The sequence below is a fragment of the Fragaria vesca genome, linkage group LG7 (assembly GCF_000184155.1).
Source record: "Fragaria vesca subsp. vesca linkage group LG7, FraVesHawaii_1.0, whole genome shotgun sequence".
In the NCBI taxonomy this organism is placed as follows: domain Eukaryota; kingdom Viridiplantae; phylum Streptophyta; class Magnoliopsida; order Rosales; family Rosaceae; genus Fragaria; species Fragaria vesca.
The window spans coordinates 16450092-16472114 of record NC_020497.1 but is presented as its reverse complement, the minus strand read 5'-3'; the positions used below and the strand labels follow the sequence as shown (position 1 = coordinate 16472114).

The 22023-nt window shown below is 39.0% G+C and overlaps 4 protein-coding genes across 6 annotated transcripts; all 4 read left to right on the top strand.

Moving 5' to 3' along the window:
• Positions 1-433: 433 nt before the first annotated feature.
• Positions 434-4380, top strand: LOC101309969 (putative disease resistance protein RGA3-like). 3 transcript variants are annotated; one of them, XM_004307460.1, is made up of 4 exons: positions 434-3287; positions 3558-3628; positions 3701-3781; positions 3935-3987. In XM_004307460.1, the coding sequence occupies exon 1, from the start codon at positions 515-517 to the stop codon at positions 3278-3280; it is 2766 nt and encodes a 921-aa protein (XP_004307508.1). In that variant the 5' UTR covers positions 434-514; the 3' UTR covers positions 3281-3287; positions 3558-3628; positions 3701-3781; positions 3935-3987. The 3 variants fall into 3 exon arrangements, with proteins under 3 accessions (XP_004307508.1, XP_004307507.1, XP_004307506.1); XM_004307459.1 differs by adding an exon at positions 4089-4380 and having other exon boundaries at positions 434-3846; positions 3935-3986; XM_004307458.1 differs by adding an exon at positions 4089-4236 and having other exon boundaries at positions 434-4005.
• Positions 4381-5433: 1053 nt separating this feature from the next.
• On the top strand, positions 5434-8608 carry LOC101309675 (protein kinase APK1B, chloroplastic-like). Its single transcript, XM_004307457.1, has 6 exons — positions 5434-5641; positions 5790-6028; positions 6349-6484; positions 6636-6778; positions 6872-6995; positions 7356-8608. Exons 1-6 carry the CDS (start codon positions 5440-5442, stop codon positions 7793-7795), a joined length of 1284 nt encoding a protein of 427 aa, XP_004307505.1. The 5' UTR covers positions 5434-5439; the 3' UTR covers positions 7796-8608.
• LOC101309391 (protein kinase APK1A, chloroplastic-like) lies at positions 7726-12388 on the top strand. Its single transcript, XM_004307456.1, has 9 exons — positions 7726-8032; positions 8988-9053; positions 9340-9569; positions 9858-9909; positions 10282-10571; positions 10980-11115; positions 11207-11337; positions 11428-11572; positions 11743-12388. The coding sequence occupies exons 3-9, from the start codon at positions 9351-9353 to the stop codon at positions 12168-12170; spliced, it is 1401 nt and encodes a 466-aa protein (XP_004307504.1). The 5' UTR covers positions 7726-8032; positions 8988-9053; positions 9340-9350; the 3' UTR covers positions 12171-12388.
• A 2911-nt stretch (positions 12389-15299) lies between these two features.
• Positions 15300-18894, top strand: LOC101309093 (protein kinase APK1A, chloroplastic-like). The gene is made up of 9 exons (XM_004307455.1): positions 15300-15422; positions 15540-15712; positions 15893-16137; positions 16421-16472; positions 16870-17078; positions 17489-17624; positions 17716-17858; positions 17948-18137; positions 18256-18894. The coding sequence occupies exons 3-9, from the start codon at positions 15904-15906 to the stop codon at positions 18648-18650; spliced, it is 1359 nt and encodes a 452-aa protein (XP_004307503.1). The 5' UTR covers positions 15300-15422; positions 15540-15712; positions 15893-15903; the 3' UTR covers positions 18651-18894.
• The last annotated feature ends 3129 nt before the right edge of the window (positions 18895-22023 follow it).

Below are 22023 nucleotides of genomic sequence, written 5' to 3'. Positions count from 1 at the left end.
GAATACGAATACGAAGTGTGTAGAACAGAGCATCGGTTGTTGCAGAGAGTCGTTGTTTAACTGGTCAATTGTTTAGTTTAACAAAGTCGACCGTGGAGGTTTATCGAACCAGCTGGGCATGATAGTGAGGTCTTCGATTTGGTTTAATTAATTGGAGTTAAATATAGAGTTTATGTATACCAACTCCTTTCTTATCGCCGTGAAATTAGGAAACCACCCACTTATAAAAATGGTCACTGTCTGTGATTGAATTATATTATCTCTTTGTGTGAATGAATTATATTATCTCAACTAGAAAGTCACTGGATCTGTGAATTTTAATATCGACGTTGAAGATGATTCGATTCACATTAGCCACGTGCTCACTTGTATCTGGGGCTCAGACAATCAACTCGCCACCTCTATAAAAAGTGGGTATTACAAAGATGATACCACGCCAATTCTAAACACACTGCTTTCATATCTCCCTGTTTCCGTAGAATCTCGATCAGTTTTCCGAACTTGATTCAAGAACATGGCTGGAGCACTAGTTGACGTCCTCCTAGAGCGTTTGGCTACGCTCGCCCGTGACGAGGTCGAGCAAGAGCTGAAGCTGGTGGTCGGGGTCAAGCAAGAACTCCAAAATCTCACCCTGAAACTCGAAGCTATTCGAGCTGTGCTGGAAGACGCAGAGCAGAAGCAAGTGATGGAAGCCAGCGTCAAACTTTGGCTGAATCAGCTAAATGATGTTTCCTTCGACCTAGATGACGTGTTGGATGAGTGGATCACTAAAGTTCTCAAGCATCAGCTGGAGAAACAGATTGGAAATGCTCTTGTTACTACTTTTAAGAAGGTATGCAACCCTTCCTCTTCTCAGCTATTTCTTCGTCATGAAATTGCTACGAAGATAAAAGAACTAAACGAGAGATTAGCTTCAATTGATGAAAGAAAACAAAGTTTTGGCTTTCAAAACTGTGTAAGGGCAGTTCCCGAACTGCTTCAAAGACGAAAGACTACTTCTCTTCCAAATGTTAAAACATTTGGTCGAGATAATGAAAAAAACCTCATCATTAGTAAGCTGCTAAGCGAGAGTAGTGAAGGAAATGAGGTTCCTCTCATCATTCCTATTGTAGGGATGGGGGGAATGGGGAAAACATCTCTTGCCAACTTAGTTTATAATGATGATAAGATCAAATCTCATTTTGACAAGAGCATATGGGTATGTGTCTCAGACCCTTTTGAAGATATCAAAATTGCTAAAGCTATTATTGAAGGTCTAGATAAAGACAACACCTCAAAATATTCAAATGAGTTGGAAACTTTGTTGCAATGTATATTTGAATCAGTTGAGGGTAAAAAGTTTCTCCTTGTTTTAGATGATGTTTGGAGCCCAGACTCTCATCAATGGGAAGAATTAATCAAACCTTTATGTACTGGGGCTATCGGCAGCAGGGTATTGGTCACCACTAGAAAGAAGGCTGTTGTTACTTTAATGAAAGCAACAACTCAAATAATCCCTCTGAGAGAGCTGGGTGAACCATTTTGTTTGTCATTGTTCTTCTACAATGCAGATGTGGATGAAAGTAGCGTGTCTAGAGAATTTCACGATATTGGGTTGGCGATTGTGAAAAGGTGCAAGGGGTTGCCTTTGGCTGCAAAGACGTTAGGAAGCCTAATGCGAAATAAGGAAAAGATTGAAGAATGGCGGGCTATTTTAAATAGTAAGACATGGGAGTTGAAAAATATTCAACATGATGTTTTTCAACCTTTATTACTAAGTTATCATGATTTGGATCCAGCAGTCAAACGTTGTCTTTTATATTGTGTCGTATTTCCAAAAGATTATGTGTATGATAAGACTACTTTGATTGAGGTATGGATGTCGCAAGATTATCTGAATGTGAAAGGAAGTCAAGAAAATATGATTGTTGGTCAAAATTATTTTGATAACTTAGTAAAACGGTCATTCTTTCAAGATGTTGAGGTAAATTATTGGTCTGGAAATATAACATGCAAAATTCATGATATTGTACATGATTTTTTGCAATATTTGACCAAGAATGAATATTTGATTTTGGGTGATGTTGAGATAAAGGAGGTGTCAAATGATAAAGTTCATCATGTGACCATAGAAGATGCAACAGATAGTTCCGATTTGGTATCTTTTGATTCTTTTCTCTTGAAATGTACGAACTTGCGTAGTTTGATAGTTTTAAGGTGGTCCAAATTTGTTTGCCGAATTTTTGAGTCGATAGCACAGTTTAAAAGCCTTAGGACAATAACCTGTTGTGGTGATGGTCAAATTCCCAAGAAGATAGGTAGATTGATACATTTGAGGTATCTTGATTTGTCCGGTAATAAAGAGGTAGAGAAATTATCGGATAGCATAGGTAGCTTATACAACTTGCAAACCTTGAAACTTGTTGGTTGCTGGGGACTCACAAAAATAGATGTGCGAAGGCTGATTAACTTGAGGCATGTTTATGTCGGAGGATGTGTATCACTGAGATTAATTTTAGGGATTGCGAAATTAAGACATCTGCGAAGGCTAGATTGGTTTATTGTCCCATATGGTGAAGAAGAAGGAAACAAGTTGGAAGATCTCAAGGACTTGAACCAGCTTCAAGGGAGTCTTCATATTTTGATTGAAGGGGATGCCAATATGGCCAAGAATGCAGGAATTTTGGCCAACAAGCGTCACCTCGAGCAATTAAGTCTCACTATCGGGTCTCAAGAAGAAATTATGAATGGATTAGAACCGCATCCGGGTTTGGAGTCTTTATCCATCCTCGGTTATAAAGGCGCCTTCTCCGATTGGTTGTCGTCTTTGCATAGCTTGAGAATGATCACCCTTACAGAGTGCCCAAACTGTAAGATGTTGCCTCCTTTAGGGAAACTGGCGTCCCTTAAATATTTGTGTATTGACGATCTTCCAGGAGTTTCCAAGGTAGGAGTTGAGTTTTTAGGAATAGAACAAGGGGAAACAACCTCCTCGTCTTTGTCTTCCATTTTCATATCCTTCCCCAACCTCAAACAACTCACCATCAAAAGCATGCCGTCATGGGAAGAGTGGGAAGGAGTGGAAGAGGATAACTTTGAGAATATGACAATCATGCCATGCCTCTCTCTCTTGACAATTTATAACTGTGCGAAGCTAAAAGCACTGCCGGACTTCCTGTGGAACACACTACAGAGGTTGGAGATCGTTTGTTGTCCAATTCTCGAAGATCTTTACAGACAAGGAATTGGTGAGGAGTGGGTCAAGATTTCTCACATCCCAACCATCAAGTTAATTAGTTAATGAAGAGGTAAAAGACTAATTAACTTGGAAGTACAATTTCTCTCTCTGTCATTCCAGGCTTCAGCTTTGCTTGAAACAAGCACATTTTCACGAGGGAATAATAATGCCTTTTTCTAATGGTTTATCATATTTTGATTATTTTCCACTGGTGAGCTTAATATCGATCTTCCTCCCTGTTATTATTTGTATCACTTGGGACTCTCTTGTAGTGTTATATGTATTTTCAACTTTATAATTGATTCATTTCTTATTGGATGTTATACATGTTCTTCCTCAGATCCTCAACTCTTGCCAATTTTATCCGTCGTCTTTACTTCTTCGGCTTGATTTCTTCAAGATACAGTACAGGTACTTTCACTGCCTTGATGAATTCTATCCCAATTCTCTGATGAGTTAGAGAAGCTAACTCATTGTATACAGCAAGTGATGATTCACGGCCTGTGAATAGCTGAGAGAATGGCTGGACTCCCCAACACAACATTATCCTCGATCAGCCCCTCAGTTTTGTTTTCTTTCTCATCTTGAGCTTAATTTAAAATCAAGCATATCTGCCATTTTCCAGATGGGTTCGTAATTTATTGATCGCCTTCTCACTCTTCTGTAATTCCTTGTATAGATAAGTCCTCTAATAATGTATGACTGTATCTATTGCAGATGAGAATTCCACCAGCAGGCTACTTGAATGGCATCAGACTATCAGAGTTTGGTAAGCTGCATGCCTACATGTATGCTTTTTTTCGTAGATTATATCACAACTTGAAGTTCGACTGATTAGCTGTATCACTGAAAATCATTTGGTTAATCACAGGGACTGAGGATGGAGCTGAGTCAAGAGAATCTCTTCCGAGTGTCTGGACTTTAATAAGAGTTATAGTTCTAAATCTCCAGTGATGAAGATTGCATTAGTATTAATCATATTTTGCCGATTGTGGCTTTTGTTTCTTTCCTTTTTCACAGTTCAGTTGAAGTCTGGTACTCTTTTTCCCTTGACCCGGGATTTTGTCCCACTGGGTTTCGACCGGGCAAGGTTTTGACGAGGCCACTCACTAGCACTCAACTATGTTGTAATCCTTTCAAATCTTAATGAAATCCACTTCAATAAAAAAAATAAAAGTCTACCTCTGTGAGTCTGTGTTCCATCTTCCATTCTCTCCAACTCTCTTCACCAAACTTGCATCCAAGCACCTTGTTCGAGCGAGCTTGGGCCTAGGCCCAGGCAGTTTAATATTACAAGTCCACAACCTATAGAAAAGCCCGTAGCATTACAAAAATCCACAATCCAGTCGAACATTCTCTGTGGCTTCGTCTTCTTCACTTCCTCATTCGGACAAATGCCAAAATTAACGACGCTTATTCATGGCAGCCAACACCGTTATGTCTCCAACCACTGCCTTCTACCGTCGTCGGAACCAGAAATCCTCCGGCAGTTGGCGGCCGGCTTTATTTAGGTAAATCAATCATCTTTAGCTTCTCTGCTTTAGCTCTGCTTCAGCGTGAAACATCTTAGTTGAAAAACATACATGTAGCTATCAGTTGTTGTCTCCTGAATTGTTGTTAACAGACGTCACATATTATTCGAGAATTTTCCACGAACCGAGTAACCGAGAGAACTTCAGACCAAAAAAAAGAGTAACTGAGAGAACATAACTTTGACCATGTAGTTTTCTGGTCAAAAGCGTGATGATTTGGCCAAACTCTGTTTACTCTTTTATCTTCCGCTTTCCAAGATCTCTCTCTAAATAATTGGTAAACTTCATAATCATCGCTCTTGTTCATATATTATTTGAAGTCTAATAGGAGAAGTCAGAACTGGGATTTTTTAAATTCATCCCAAGTTTCTTTCCGATTGTTATATCATCTCGTATTGGATGAAAAGTTCCATGATTGATGAGTTTGCTGTTTCTTTCATTTCCAGCTTAAGTAATTACTTGAAGAACTGAATCAGCTCTCTTGAATTAAAGCGGTCATCTTGGTAATTTACTGTTTAGAAATAGAGGGCAGATGTGATGGATTTGTAGTTGCATGATTCAATTGAGTCCATGGCTTTCAAGTAGTTTGGCACTTTGGCTAACAGCTTATATATCATTTGTATTACAAAGTTACAATCTTATGAGTTTAAGTTGTTCACCATATATATGATTTTCTCAGGGACAGGTACTATGAGTGGTGGGATTCGTACAAGCGTGAAGGGGTTCCTGAATGCAAAACGCCTCGCTTTGTCTTCGAAAATAGATACAGTGCATGAGACAAATGAGAACATCAACGAGAACATCACTCGCAATTTCACTGCGCTCCAAGCCGCTGCTGATTCTGTGGATAAGATGAAAGCACAAGAGACTCCAATGTTCAGTATATGTGATGGTAGCTTTTCAATGTTCAGCTCTGCTCCAAAGCTTTGTTACAAATCTTTAGAACTCCTTTCGTTAGTAAACTCCTTTTGATCTTACAGATTTTTGTGTCATGTCTACGATTGATTTCTAATAGCAAAGTTGTCATCTGTCACATGCAGTGCCTTCAACTCCTCAGACACAGGGTGAGAATTTGCTAAGAAGATTCTTCTATAACGAACTGAAAACAGCGACCTGGAACTTTCATCCTGAAAATAAGCTGGGCGAAGGTAGTTTTGGTCAAGTTTTTAAGGGGTGGGTTGATGACAATACATCAACAGCTGCTAAGCCCGGAACTGGCATGTTAGTTGCTGTGAAGAACATTAACCGAGAAGGTTTACAGGGTCATGAAGAATGGTTGGTGAGTTTAACTCATACTTTATCTGCTTACATAAACTTTCAAAGTTTCAATCTGTCTAGTTGATTCTTTTTTGGTATATATCCTATCCTGGACGTAGCCTCTGTTCATATCAGTTAAGTATGGCACACATTTGAGAATCTAATACACATAAATGTTCAATTCCTGAAAAGGAATAGAGGAGATTATATGATTAATTACCAGTTGTTCAAGAACACATTGTTTGGTTTCATGAAACAATTATATGCCTATTAGTTGTTATAGATAAGCAATTATGGATGTAATATATTCATAGAAATTTATTAGTGCCCCTTGAACTGTAGACAGAAATTTACTACCTGGGAAGGCTGCATCATCCAAATGTTGTGAAGTTGTTGGGTTATTGCTTCGAGGATGACCACCAGCTTCTGGTTTATGAATTTATGGCTTATCGAAGCTTGGAAGTTCATCTATTTGGATGTGAGTTATGACTTATGAACTATGTTTAGCCTGTTGATGACCTTTTTAACAGATAAACAGGTGATTTGAACTATATTCATCTGTTCAAAAGGTGATCAACTATTTCTAATAGTAAGGTTTTCGTACTTAGATGTTGTTGGGCTTGGAACAGGGGTGTCTTACCTTCAACCACTTTCGTGGATCCTGCGTATGAAGATTGCTCTTGGTGCTGCCAAGTCCCTAGCATTTATTCATAGTAGTGAGGGAAAAGTGATCCATCGAGACTTTAAAAGTTCTAATATCCTACTGGATTCAGTAAGTGAAACATTTAGTACTGAATCTTATGTCTTCTAAAAGAATGCTGTTAAACTAGCTCACACTTCACATTTTTTTCATTCAAAATGACAGAACTACAATGCCAAACTCTCTGATTTTGGTTTTGCCAAGGATGGACCAGCCGGTGGTAGTAGCCATGTCTCGACAAGGGTAATGGGGACATACGGATATGCAGCTCCAGAGTATGTTGCTACAGGTGGATTAATATTACTGGATTTCTTACTTAAATCTTCACATACAGAGATCCTTGCTAAGGAAGAAATGTGTTTATTGAATGCCACTTTTTATCTATTTCTAGCAAAAGAATTTTACCTTTATCATATACTTCATATGTCACTCTGCAGTGTAGTCCAATATGACCACTAAATACAATAAGCTAAACTGTTTAGTCCTTCACACCTGACTACTTGGATACTTAAGCCCTCTTTCAATATTTTGAACCAACTCTCTATGAACCTATGATCTATTTGCTTGCTTACCAGAATTTAGTAGCAAATTCTTATGCTCCCTTCTGTCTGATAATTCGTTCTATTTTATCTTTTTCTGTATGTTGTAGGTCATTTAACCGGTAAGAATGATGTGTATGGTTTCGGAGTTGTTATGCTCGAATTGTTGTCTGGAAGAAAAGTTCTTGAAATCAGCCGGCCAACCAGGGAACAGGATCTAGTTGAATGGGCTAAACCATACCTTGCCAGCAAACGTGGAGTTCTCAAAATTTTTGATGCTCGTATCAAAGGCCAGTATTCTGTGGCTGCAGCTCGTAAAGCGGCTAACCTTGCAAGTCGATGCTTATCAGTAGAACCCAGGTTGAGGCCAAACATGAATGAGGTGGTAACAGCATTGGAGCAGCTTCAGGAATCAGGTAACATTGAGGGGTCAGGAATCTCTCTAAACGAGCTTCGCCAATCTCTATATTCTAATTCAAACAGTGCTAAATCAAGCTGGAAAAGTTGGATCAGCTTCAGGTCATCTGTTTCTTGCGGCTACATAAGATAGTCAATGTATGGATACGCTTATCATTATATTCATTCATTCAGAGGAAAATGGGGATTCAGAAGGAAGAGACAGTAAATAAGATGTACTGTTTATGTTGAGCACCGGATCTTGTTACATTAACTGTAAGTCTGTAACACTAAACCTTGCAATTCGATGTATATCAAGACATCCCAGGTTGAGGCCAGACATGAATCAGGTGACAGAAATGTTGGAAAAACTCTGGTCCTCTACTGAAAGGTAGCCTTCGGGGTCTGAAAAAAATCAGCAGACTTTCTTCATTCACATAGAAACAGAGGAAAATGATGCTTGACCTCCAAAAATCTAAGAGACTAGTTCCTTTTGCATTTAGATGGCATATATGCATATTTGAAAACTGTATTATTGACAGGGTGAGTAGAGCTATTGCTCGTAGCTATTTCATGGTTACTTGAGTCTGAACTCTGAAGCCTTTTCATTTTTGAGCTAGAAAAAAAAAAAGATATGGAGTGCAGAGAATTTTATTTAAAATAAGTAAAAATTTTAGATAGGTGTGTGACTTCTACATTTTAGATAAATTTTAGATCTCTAACAACTTCTCTATTTTCTCAATTTTGAGAAGAATTTGGGTATTTTGCTCTAACAAATTTTTTAAAACTTTCTTTAAAACGAGGAATGTGAGGAGAGAAAAACCTGAATTTTTAATATTTTTGCAGCAACTTTATAATTTTATAGAAAGGATTTGGGAAATGATTTTGAAATCTCTAAAATAGGAAATCTGTTAGAGTTAAAAAAAATAAATTGCTTGAAATATTGAATTTTATATTTTTATTATAGAGAAAATTTTGGACACCATGAAGACTTAGTCGTGCTTGACTGCTTGTACAGTTTTCTCAGGTCCCAGCTTTCTTTAAGCTTTTAACAAAATTAAAAAAAAAAAAAATACATTAATTTTTGGAAGAAAACAAAAATGATCATTCTTTGGTTGACATCTTGACCTCTTTCGTCTCCGGTTTCCAAGAGCTATCTGTCTCTTTGGGTTCCATAGTTGTGAATCTGTAATACTTCTGTTCACTGATCATCAGCAGCCTTGTAAGTTTCTAGTGTGCATATATATAGATTCCTAAACTGGGCTTGGTAGTACGTTTTATTATATTCATCTCATCCTTGGTATAATTTCCCTAATTGCAGAATCTTCTGTTTTCTTCATTTCCAGGTTACTGCCCCATATTGAAGAACTGGAGCTCCAGCACTCAGCTGTGTAATCAGAAGTATTGACTTGGTAGTATTCTTCTTTTGGTACATATGTCCCCGGTTATATAGATGGAAACACCGGATCAAATTAGAGGTTTCATATACTATGATTGATTGGCAAAAGTGAAATGAATCCTGAGATATATGTAGCATTTCAGTTGTTCTTTTGATCAACAGATGTAGCTTGTTATATTTTATTACAAGCTTCTGATACTGCTATTGCCTACTGGGCACTGCAATTACTTCATTTTCTGATGATATTGTTTTTGGCAAACATTTTCTGATGGATTGGTTTCATTTGTTAACGATCTTAGTGACTGAGACTATGGGGCTCCGGACAAGCGTGAAGGGGTACCTTATAGCGCAACGCCTCAATTTGGCCACAGACCCATTGTCGGAAAATGAGACCATCAGCAACAATGTCACAGCTCCCCTAGATCCACCTTCGCTGTCAGTTGAGGAGATGACAATGGATTCAGGTACATATGGGCTCGGTATCTGTGGTGGTAACATTCCTTGCTTCCCAATGTTGAACTCTGCAAAGGTACTCAAATAATTTTGACCTCTAATTTATGTGTTTCATATGCTACACACTCTAGCTGCCTTTGACTTAGTTAGTAGAGCACTATAAGGGAATCAATGTGTAATATACCTATATTGTTCTAAATTCTTCATGAAGAGGCTTCATATAACTACTGGTCTGCTGACAGGAATGTTGTTCTCCAATTCTTCATTAAAGAGCTTTCAGTATATCACTTTATTTGTCAGTTTGTGTATGTGAGTCTTGAACTTTACTAGAGAAATTTAATGGATTATATTCGTCTACCTGCAGAGCATGGCTTCATACATGACTAGAACCAGAGCTGAGAGTCCCCCTCCCCAAGGTTCTTTGGCAGTTCAATATTTTCAGTTGTTCTCTGTTCAAAGTTCTTAGATGCTGGAAATTGCTTCTTTAGGGTTTAGGATTTAGGGTAGATCAAAAACATTATGAGCTATTATAAACCACAGCCTTTAGATGAGTCATCGACCGTAGTTTGGTTTTTCATTAGAAATCCGCATTGCACCCTTAAATTGTAACTACCACTAACCATAGAGGCATAGAGCATATACCACCATGGTTTTGAAAAGAACCAAAAATAGCAGTACAACACAGTGTTACTAAAAATCTGATCTAGTTTATCACTAGAAATCTGTCATATTATAAAGGTCTGAGTATGACTAATACAAGTTCTCTGAAATTAATATCACGTGTCTAGGAGGGAATTTGAATAGCAACACACCGTCTGTGTCGGTGCCTTCATCTCCTCAGACAGAGGGTGAGATCTTGCAGTCCTTCAACTTGAAGAGCTTCCACTATAATGAACTGAAAACAGCCACCTGTAATTTTCGTTCTGATAGACTTCTGGGTGATGATGGTTTTGGTTCTGCCTATAAGGGGTGGATTGATGAGCATTCGTTTGCAGCTGCCAAGCCTGGTACTGGCATGGCCGTTGCAATAACGAGGCTTAACCAACAAAGGACCCTGCGGAGTCACGAGGAATGCATGGTAAGTATCACTTCCATTCTTGCTCAATTGCTCTTTGATTACTTAGCATTGGTTCAGGTTAGTTGAGTATTGCACAATCAAGCTTCAAGCAGTATCCTTCAATGCATGCTCAAATGCTCAATGCACTTTCACCATATCCTTTTGATCAGCTTTTTGTATTGATGGTAGCACTAGTTCACCCTAGTGAATCTGGCGCATGATCAAGCAGTTGATAATCTAAGACACATTGATGTTCTTACTCAAGGGGCTCCATTGATGAGCATACTGCATACAGTAGTTGAAAAGTCTAAAACCTATGGAAATTAAGAACAATCTTATTAGATCTTCCTTATTGACAACTTTTTCTAGCAGATTTATGATTAATGATTCTGGAAAAATCATTGACTTGGGGAAGCTCTTGATGTACAGACACAAGTTAAGTACTTTGGACAGCTGGTTCACCCAAATATTGTAAAACTGATTGGTTACTGCCGGGAGGATGACAGACAGCTTCTGGTGTACGAATGTATGCCTAATGGCAGTTTGGAAAGGCATCTGTCTGGAGGCAAGTTATGAACTTCCTTCTTTGTTTGATTATCTGATATAGTAACTGGAGCACTACCATTGAAAGGTCCATCAGTCTTTTTTTGGAACAGCTCAACCACTTTCATGGATCCTGCTTATGAAGATTGCAGTTGGTGCTGCTAAGGGTCTAGCATTTCTTCATAGTAATGAGGCACACGTGATATATGGGGACTTTAATTCTTCAAAAATCTTACTTGATTTAGTATGTGACACGTTCAAAATAATGTCCTCTCAAAAAGTTGTGTAAAACTTGCTCAGTTGCTCACATATTTTTTTCATTGTGAAATGACAGAACTATAATGCGAAACTCTATGGCTATGGTTATAGGCATGCCGCACATGATTTTCAATTATACGAGGCTCCTTGGCATGGACCTCCTGGGTTGGAGTATGTAGCTCCTGAGCTTATATCTTTTTTTCATGAGGATCCTGATGATGGTACATTCATCTCTCACCACCCTATACTGTACGTACGTATATTATATGAGACGCACATATATTCTAATATTCTATAGCAATCCTAAGAATAAGTTCCCCATCTTCACCAATAATCTTCAAACTATTCAATAATCTTCTCCATTTTCACATATATTTATCTTTTTGTGAAGGTCATTTAACCCCCAAAAGTGATGTGTATAGTTTTGGGATTGTTATGCTTGAAATGTTGTCTGGAAGAAGAGCTTTGGACAAGAATCGGCCTGCAGGTGAACAGAACTTAGCTGAATGGGCCAAACCTTACCTTGCCAACAAACGCAGAGTCCGCCAAATTTTAGATCCTCGTATGGAAGGCCAGTTCTCTGTGGCTAATGCTCGTAAAGCAGTTGACCTTGCATTTCAATGCTTATCAAGAGATCCCGAGCTTAGGCCAAACACGAATGAGGTGGTAACAACATTGGAACAGCTTCAGGAACCGGATGAACCTTGCCAAAATCTTCATGCCAGTTCAAGTAATGGTCCCCAAAATCGAAGGAGAAGTATGAACAGAACCAGCAACGCTAGAACTGCTCCTCTACACAGGCCATCTGCTTCTCGCTGAAATACGTAAGAGATACATGCATGGTTTATTATTACTTTCATTTGATTCAAAGCAAAAGGGTATTTCATGCCATAAAAGGAGGGGAGAGAGGGACAGAAGGAGGAGAATCATGAGGGCACATATATATTGAACACTGTAATCTTGTAATGAATGTGTGCTACGAAATCGGTTATTGTACAGCTTTTGTTCTGTGAATGTCTCATCATTACTTTTCTCTGAAGCATGTTATGAGTATCTGCTCCATTGTTTCGAGTAACACGATGAGGTTTAGTCCTCAGAATTGTCGAACTGGCAGCATTTTGCAACATCAATTCATCAAACAAAAGGTTCTGCTTGTGATCAAGCCAGGAAAAAGAACAAAGACAAACCCCTAATCTCATATCGCCGGCATCGTTGTATGCTGGGCCTTTGTTTGTTTGTTCGGCTTTTTATAATTATAATGGGCTACCCGATATCTTCGCGCACCTACTTGGGCCTGAAGCCACACACCAACCCAAATATCCCGAAACCACAGACCGACGTTTTAGCACTATCATCTTCCTCAACTCTTCACTCGGCCAGAGCCAAAAACCGCTCCTCCATAATGATGACAGCCACATCAACCGCGCTAATGCAGTGCGTGTGCTCCGTCCCCCTCGCGCGTGCCGTCCGCACTCGCGCCTTGGCCACCGCCGTGAACAGAGACGGAACCAGGATTTAAATCTTATGGGGGTCCAAATATTGAACAAGAAAGTATAATGGATAATAATGTAACATTTACGTACCTTATTAATTTCTATCACAACTTAACGTTCCTGGTTTTTAAGTTGAACTGATTAGCTATATCACTGAAAATAATTTGGAACTGAGGATGGAGCTGAGTCAAGAGCATCTCTGCTTCCCATGTCTGGACAGAGTTATTGGGAGGGACGGAGGGCTAGGTATGCGAGGTTGTAACAGTAACCTGTCATCGGAGAAGTTAGATTCGAGATTCTGTGTCCTGCTGATTTAACTTCATTGTTTATTTAGGTACAGAAGTCCTATAAAACTCTAAATTTGTATGTTTTGGTATTTCTGGTGTTGATCTGTTTTTACAAGGAAAAACAAATTAGGTGAATATTATGCATTACATCTAGAACTGAGCATGATGCATCAAGTGGGATTTCTTGACAGATTAATGTGTGACATAGGTGATCAACACGGTCAGGAACTTGAGAGGTCACAAACAGCACCTGTTAGAGACATGTTCTTAAAGAATTGAAGAAGGCATGATGGTGCTAAAGGAGGCGGTTCAAAGACCTTCCTTGTTGGTTATGATCTTCTCCTTCCTCTAATTCTGAAATTTGAGTCCCTACCAACTACACCAATCCTTACATCCGCGCTCTATGGCCATCTAAATTTCTAAATTGCAGAAGGATTGCAAGCAACTGCTCTGTAGGGAATTGGGTCAAGCTTCAAAGTTCTGCTGTCTACACTCGCGAAGAAAATTAAGATGAACCTCAGGTATATATTTATGTTTTGTGCAAATTTCCAGATACATAATTTGAAGAAATCAGTAGGTAGTAGAAGAAACCTTTATGTTATGCAGAAATTGATCACTTTGTTTCAATTCATGTTATATTCATGTCTAGATATGAATCTGTTGCAGAAGAAAATTGCCCCAAGATACATCTACAGATCATACTGACACTCAAAAGCATTTCGAATGGCATTGCAGTGTAAGCTCTCTATGCATGGCATGGTACTCTTCTTCCTCTAATGCAGGAACTTGAGTCCCTAATAAGTAAATTTCAGAAAGACTCCAGGCACCCTTCTGTGTAGGCTTCAAAATTCTGCTGGATACACTCCCCAAGACAAGATGGCCCTCAGGTAGTCTTCAAGAGCATGTTGTGTGGAATTTTCCAGATTCATAATTCAAAAGAAATCTTTATGTAGCAAAACAAACCCTTATGTTACACAGAATTATCATTTTCTCTTGATTCAAGTTATAGTCAAGTAGTCAACTCTAACTAATGTATCTGTTGCTGAAGTAAGTCGCACCAACATACACGTACACCTCTCACTGAGGGTTCATTCTGAATGGCCTTGGAGTTGTTGTAAAGCTGGTGGACTGTTACTATGGTAAGCTCTCTATGTTATAACCTGAAGTTCTCAGTTAATGGGTGTTTGTGGCACATATATGTTAGTATGTTACTATGATTGCTTTAATATTTTTGGTTGTATGGGTACCTAGGTTGGACTGTACGTTGGAGCAAAGCATCCGAGGCGCCAATCACACCTACATTTGACAAGCTGTGGGGTAGTGGCCATGACCGATCTAAGAAGAGTAATTTACTCGTAGACACGAAACCTGCTTCATTCTCTTTTGTTTCCAGGCACTCCACCACTGAGAGATCAATTCCTTTTTGAGGATTGGAAGATCAGCCGAACAGCTTCAGGTCATCCGCTTCTCGCAGCTACATAAGGTAGTCATGCATGGATACGTCTATCATTATTTTCATTAATTCAAAGGAAAATGCGGATTCGGAAGGAAGAGAAAGTAAAAAAGATGTGGTATTTATATTGAACACTGGATCTTGTTACATGTACTGTAAGTCTGTAACACTAGTCCTTGCAATTCAATCATGACATCCCAGGTTGAGGCCAGACATGAATCAGGTGACAGAAATGTTGGAAAAAACAGTAGTCCTCTACTGAAAGGGAGCCTTTGGGGTCTGAAAAAATCAGCAGACTTTCTTCATTTTTATAGAAACAGAGGAAAATGATGCTTGACCTCCAAGAATCTCAGAGACTCATTCCTATTACATCTAGATGGCTTATGCATATTTGAAAACTGTATCCTGCATTCCTGCTGTTATATGTATTACGAAAGTAGAGCTATTGCTCGTAGCGACTTCATGGTTACTTGAGTCTGAAGCCTTTTCATTTTTGAGTATGAACAAAAAAATATGGAGTTCCTGAGAATTTTATCTAAAATACGTAAATTTTATATAGGTGTGACCGTGTGACTAAATACTGTAAATTTTCACACATCTTGGTCGTGCTTGACTGCTTGTACAGCTTTCCCAGGTCCCAGCTTTCTTTAAGCTTTTAACAAAAGAAAATAATTATTAATTTTGGAAGAAATCAAAATAATCATTCTTTGGTTGACATCTTGACCTCCTCCTTCTCTGGGTTCCAAGAGCCTTCTCTCTCTTTGGGTTCCATAGTTGAGAAATGTCCCACATTCCTAATCGTCTTCTGTGATCTTTCTGTTCACTCATTAGCAGCCTTGTAAGTTTCCAGTGTGCATATTTACAGATTTCTAAGCCGGGCTTGGTAGATTTCTAGATCATCTCATCCTTGGTTTGATTTCCCTAATTGGAAAATTTTTGTTTTATTCATTTCCAGGTTAATGTCCCATATTGAAGAACTGGAGCTTCGGTACTCAGTTGTGTAATCAGAAGTGGTGACTTGGTAATATTCTTCTTTTGGCACATATATACTGGTTATATAGATGGAAACACAGGGTCAAATTAATGGGTTCAAGTAGTATGATTGAATTGCAAAAGTGAAATCCTGAGGTATATATATAGCCTTTATTTCAGTTGCTCTTTTGATTAACAGATGTAGCTTTTTATATTTTATTACAAGCTTCTGATACTGCTATTGCCTACTGGATACTGTAATAGCTTCTTTTTCTGATGATATTGTTTTTGCCAAACATTTTCTGATGGATTGCCTTCATTTATTAACGATCTAAGCAACTGAGACTATGAGTGGAGGGCTCCGGACAAGCGTGAAGGGGTACCTTATAGCGCAACGCCTCAATTCGGCTACAGACCCATTGTCAGAAAATGAGACCATCAGCAACAATGTCACAGCTCCCCTAGACCCACCTTTGCAGCCAGTTGAGGAGAAGACAATGGATTCGGGTACATATGGGCTCGGTATCTGTGATGGTAACATAAGTAACATTCCTTGCGTCCCAATGTTGAACTCTGCAAAGGTACTCAACGTAAATCAACCTCTAATTTATGTGTTTCATATGCATGGTATGTCACACACTCCAGCTGCCTTTGACTTTGTTAGTGGGCACTATAAGGGAATCAGTGTTAGTTTCCTAAATTCTTCAAAAAGAGGCTTCATATAGTTACTGGTCTGCTGAGAGAAATGTTGTTCTCCAATTCTTCATTAAAGGGTTCAGTTAGTATATCACTTACGTCAGTTTGTGTATGTGAGTCTTGAAATCTAGTGCAGAACTTTAATGGATTGTATTCGTCGACCTGCAGAGCATGGCTTCATACATGACTAGAACCAGAGCTGAGAGTCACCCTCCCCAAGGTTCTTTGGCAGTTCAATATTTTCAGTTGTTCCCTGTTAAAACTTAAAACTTTAAGTTCTTAGATGCTGAAAATTGCTTCTTTTTCCTTTGACTCATGGAGATAGGTAGATAAAAAAATTTATGACTATTTGAAACCACAGCCTTTAGATAAATCATGGACCCTAATTTGGTTTTCCATTAAAAAGTTGGTCCTCATTGCACCCCTTAAACTTTAACTACCACTAACCATAGAGCGTATATCAACATGATTTTTTCCTTCATGTAAAGAACCAAAAATAGCAGTACAACACAGTGTTATTATAATCTAATCTTATTTATTACTAAACTTTTGTCATATTATAAAGGTCGAGTATGCTGATTAATACAAGTTCTCTGGAATTTACATCACTTGTCTAGGAGTGAGGAGCTTCCGCTTTAATGACCTGAAAACAGCCACCTGTAACTTTCATCCTAATAGACTTCTGGGTGAAGGTGGTTTTGGTTCTGTCTATAAGGGGTGGATTGATGAGCATTCGTTCACAGCTGCTGAGCCTGGTACCGGCATGGCCATTGCAATAACGAGGCTTAACGAACAAAGCACCCTGCAGAGTCCCAAGGAAAGGATAGTAAGTATAACGTCTATATATTCTTGCTCAAATGCTCTTTAATTACTTGGCATTGGTTCAGCTCAGTTGAGTATTGCACAATCAAGCACCATCACTTCAATGCATGCTCGATCAATCCACTTTCTCCATATCCTTTTAATCAGGTTTTTATATTGATCGTAGCACTAGTTCACCCTAGTGAATCTGGCGCATAATCAAGTGCGTAGTTGATAATCTCAGACACATTGAAGTTCTATTACTCAAAGGGCTCCTGAGCATACTGCATACAGTAGTTGAAAAGTCTAAAAACCTATGCAATTAAAAACAATCTTATTGGATCTTCCTTATTGGTAACTTTTCTAGCAGATGAAATTGTTTATAATTAATGATTCTGGAAAAATCATTGACTTCGGGAAGCTCTTGATGTATAGACAGAAGTTAACTACCTTGGACAGCTGGTTCACCCAAATATTGTAAAACTGATTGGTTACTGCCTAAAGGATGACAGACAGCTTCTGGTGTCCGAATGTATGCCTGATGGCGGTTTGGAAAGGCATCTGTTTAGAGGCAAGTTATGAACTTCCTTCTTTGTTTAATTATTTGATATAGTAACTGGATCATTACCATTGAAAGGTCTGTTGTTATTTTTTTGGAACAGAGGCTTCTTACCTTCAACCACTTTCGTGGATGCATCGTATTAAGATTGCAATTGGTGCTGCTAAGGGTCTGGCATTTCTTCATAGTGATGAGGCAAAAGTGATACATGGGAACTTCAAAAGTTCAAAAATCCTTCTTGATTCAGTATGTGATATGTTTAAAATATTGTCGTCTCAAAAAGTTATGTAAAACTGCTCAGTTGCTCACATCATATTTTCATTGTGAAATGACAGAACTATAATGCGAAACTCTATGGCTATGGTGTATCCGGGGAACAGCTGCTTGATAGTTATAGGCATGCCTTGCATGATGCTTTGATTCTTGATTATGAGTCTCCGTGGTATGTACCTCCTGTGTGGGAGTATGTAGCTCCTGAGGTTAAAAACACCGGAATACCTTCATCTCTCACCGCCCTGCTATACTGTACGTATGTTATATGAGAGGCACATATATTCTCTAGCAATCCTAAGAATGAATTTCATATCTTCATCAATAATCTTTAATTTTCCCCATTTTCACATATATTTTTCTTTTTGTGAAGGTTTAACCGCCAAAAGCGATGTGTATAGTTTTGGGGTTGTTATGCTCGAATTGCTGTCTGGAAGACGAGCCAGGGACTTGCGCCGGCCTAGAAAGGAACAGAGCTTAGTTGAATGGGCCAAGCCTTACCTTGTCAATCCCAGAAAACGCAGAGTTCTCCAAATTTTTGATGCGAGTATTGATGGCCAGTACTCTGTAGCTGCAGCTCGTAGAGCTGCTAAGATTGTATATCTATGCTTAGCAACAGAAACCGAGTATAGGCCAATCATGAGTGACGTGGTAAAAGCATTGGAGCGGCTTCAGAAACGGGAAGAAGCGGGACCCTCTCAGAATGAACCTCGCCAAAATCTTCATGCCAGTTCAATTACGGTCCCCGAAATTGAAGGAGAAGTATGAACGGGGCCAGCAATGTAGTATGCAGGCACTGCTTAGATGAGACTTTTCTAAATTCTTGCGAAATTTTAGTGTTTGGTTGTGTAATAGATTAAGAACCCACCCTTAGATGTGTAATAGATTAAGAACCCACATTTAGACCAGACATGTATCTGGTTATTATTTGATAAATTAGTCTGTAGATTAAGAACCCACACTTAGACCAGACATGTATCAGGTTATTATTTGTAGATTAAGAACCCTCACTTAGACCAGACATGTATCAGGTTATTATTTGATAAAATAGTCTGAGGTTCAGATCTAAAACCAATTGGTCATTGGTGGATGGCCCGAACTCTTTTATAAACCCACATGCAAGGTCTTATAATATTCCCGATGTGGGATTGATAAAGTAATATGAGTTCACATCCAAAACCAATTGGTAATGAGTGGAGTAAAACAACCTTTTATAAACCACAGTCAAAATCTCATATTCTCGATGTGGGATTGATATGTCAACATTATTGAAATAGGAACTTCAGTTCTCCGGTGAGTGATTGGAGGTCTTGGGGTATATCTCAAAGTGAATCTAGCCAGAATCTTCATCCTAATTCAAGCAGTGTTCCGAAACATCTCTGTATCGAAAAGAATCAATTGCATGGTAGCTAGCTACTTCTCATCCCACACCATCTGTTTTTCTACAGGAATTCTACATATTGTGGTTTTCACTTTCATTCATTCAATTCAAGTATATTTTCTGCAACCTCCTCCACAAGTTGTCAATGTTGCTCTTGATGACTTATGTGATACTACTAAGTTTAGGGACCTCAGTAGGGAGCAAAGAGGTAACTAGTACTACCAAAAGTAAGAAAAACAAGGGTGCGGGGCGTGCCACTGTTCGGGCGCGAAATGAGTGCGCTGTGCTGGACTTCTAATCAAGCGAAAGGGTTTCCGGTGTCACCTCGCAGACGAGGAATTACAAGCAAACATCTGTTCACCTGCGAATCGATACTTACTTTTAGAGCGAGCAGAGCAATAATCAAGAAGAAAGGGCGAGTCCGAACGGGCTCTGAGAACTAAGGCGAGGTGCACTTAGAACTTTAGGGTTTCGAGGATGCTCGAAGATTTGTTTGCAGTTTTGTATGATTTGATTGTCTGTCTTGAATAATCCTCGAGCTCTTTTATATAGCATCCCGCGGCTAGCTGATAGAGATAAACCACAAACCCATTCGGACTCAACAATTAGAATTCAATAAGGACACACTTTGTTCCCGAACTGCGTTATCCACGTAACACGTGTCATAACAAACTCCGCTTAAGCTTTTAATACTGCCTCGCCTCGTCAAGCACTATAGACTCCTACGCGAACTGAAACGAGGACCTCGCGAGGTAACACAGTCCTTGTCAAATCCTACCTCGCGCGCCCCCAGAGCTCCCCACCCTACATGGGCTTCATACTTAAAAAAGGGTCACAGGTACTGGCCCAAATGTTATCCAAAACTTATTGCGAGTCTTGGACCAAAATCCCCGCTGGGCTCAAACACTAGGGTTGGGAGAGCGCCGCCTACGACCTCTCTGTACCTTTCTTCATCATCAATGAAGTACAAATCTGGCACCGTCCTCGACGTCGTCACCTGTGTGCATGGCTTCAATCTTGCCTTCCTATCCGTCACGACAAGCACGCTTCTCGGCAACGGAAACATGCTCTCCTCCTCTTGTTCATGGTGGTTGGGGTGAAAAAGAGATTGTGTTAAGTGGTGGGTTTGGATCGGGGTTCGATTGTTGATCGTCTCTGACCGAGTCTAGCACGCCTCAATGCAAATTTGTGGGAGAGATCTACACCCGCGGTGAGAAGGCGTTTATTGGAGTGGTGGTTGTTTGCTGTGAAAGCGGTTGGGAGATGGTTAATTCGGCGACCGGTTTCGATGAAGGGTTTTTGTGGGAATGACGTGTCGCGTAACCGGGGTCAAACAACTTCAATTTAATTACCCTGCAATCGTAGTAATATGGACAAGTAGGGATCGTTCCAGCCAGGAAAACCAAATGGCGATCGAAAGAAGAGAAACCAAACAACTTATAAACAAGTATTCACATATATATATATATATATATATATATATATATATCGAAATATTGGGGGTTTAAGATTGATTGATTAATTCTAACAAATAACCTACTGAAAATTAAACCTAAGATTATTATATACAAGTGATCAACATACTCATGCAACACATAACACGAAAAACCATCAAGAACACATAACAACTTCATGGCAGCAACGTTCAAATTATCTTAGACTCTAACCAATTCCGATCCTAATTAGAGCCTTTGCGGTTATCTGATTGTTAAGACTCCTCAAGTATTTAGAACAATCTTTGCGCTTGATCCTAAACATGAATGTTAACTCATTTAAAGACACGTTGCGTAGAGATTAAACAAGAAAACACTTTAGCACACGAGTCAATTGGAAACATGATCTAAGGCATGGCATCACTCATCCTATTAGCATGCAAATTATCAGAATTATATCCGCCCTAAGTTAATAACAGAGACCAAGACAACTTTGCGTATGAATCGATCCAAAATTATTATGGTAGATGAAACCGCACTTTAAGGACAACCATGGCCGAGGCAGCCTCAAGGATTGATTTAGATGCACGAATTCATGACAATTAATCAATTAGAAATCAAAAACACATAAGAACATGCTACTGCCCCAAAACCTAAATCACGAAATCATCATATATTCAAGAAGTTACAAATCAAAACATAGAACAATCAAAGATCACAAAGAAATCCGAAAACCATGTTTGATAAATAAAACCAAAATCGAAAAGTATATTACAATAGAGTTCGAAATAATACAGAAAATAATACAAGAAGCCATGAGAAAATCACACTTTTACAACCTTGAAAGATTCGGCAAGAGTGGGAAAAATCGATGGAAGGATGGAATGATTCTTATGGTTTGTGGTGGATGAATCGGCTAAGTAATTTTCTGTATAGGGTTTAGCAGAGTTTCGGCTATGTAATTGCAGGGGTAGAGATGATGTCCTTCTGCCCTTGAAGTCGTGCTTTATATAAAGGAAAAACCCTAGAGAAGCCGGCCACAAAGTTGAAACCAAGTTGGTTTATGTTTCTCTAGTTTTTCTCAATTCGGCAGAATGACCTCCGTCTGATGATTACGTCATAACTCCCTCTAGAAAATAGATATTTAGGTGATTCCAATTGATTTGGAAACTAGACTCCCGTAGATCTCTATTAATATCTAGCACGTTTTCTGATTCATTGTGAGCTGTCCTGGAGAGTCCGTTGAAGTTGAGAGACGTGCACAGGAATTTTCCCGAAATTAATCAGGGTTTTCAAGACTTGGATATTCCTTGATATTTTGCCGAAT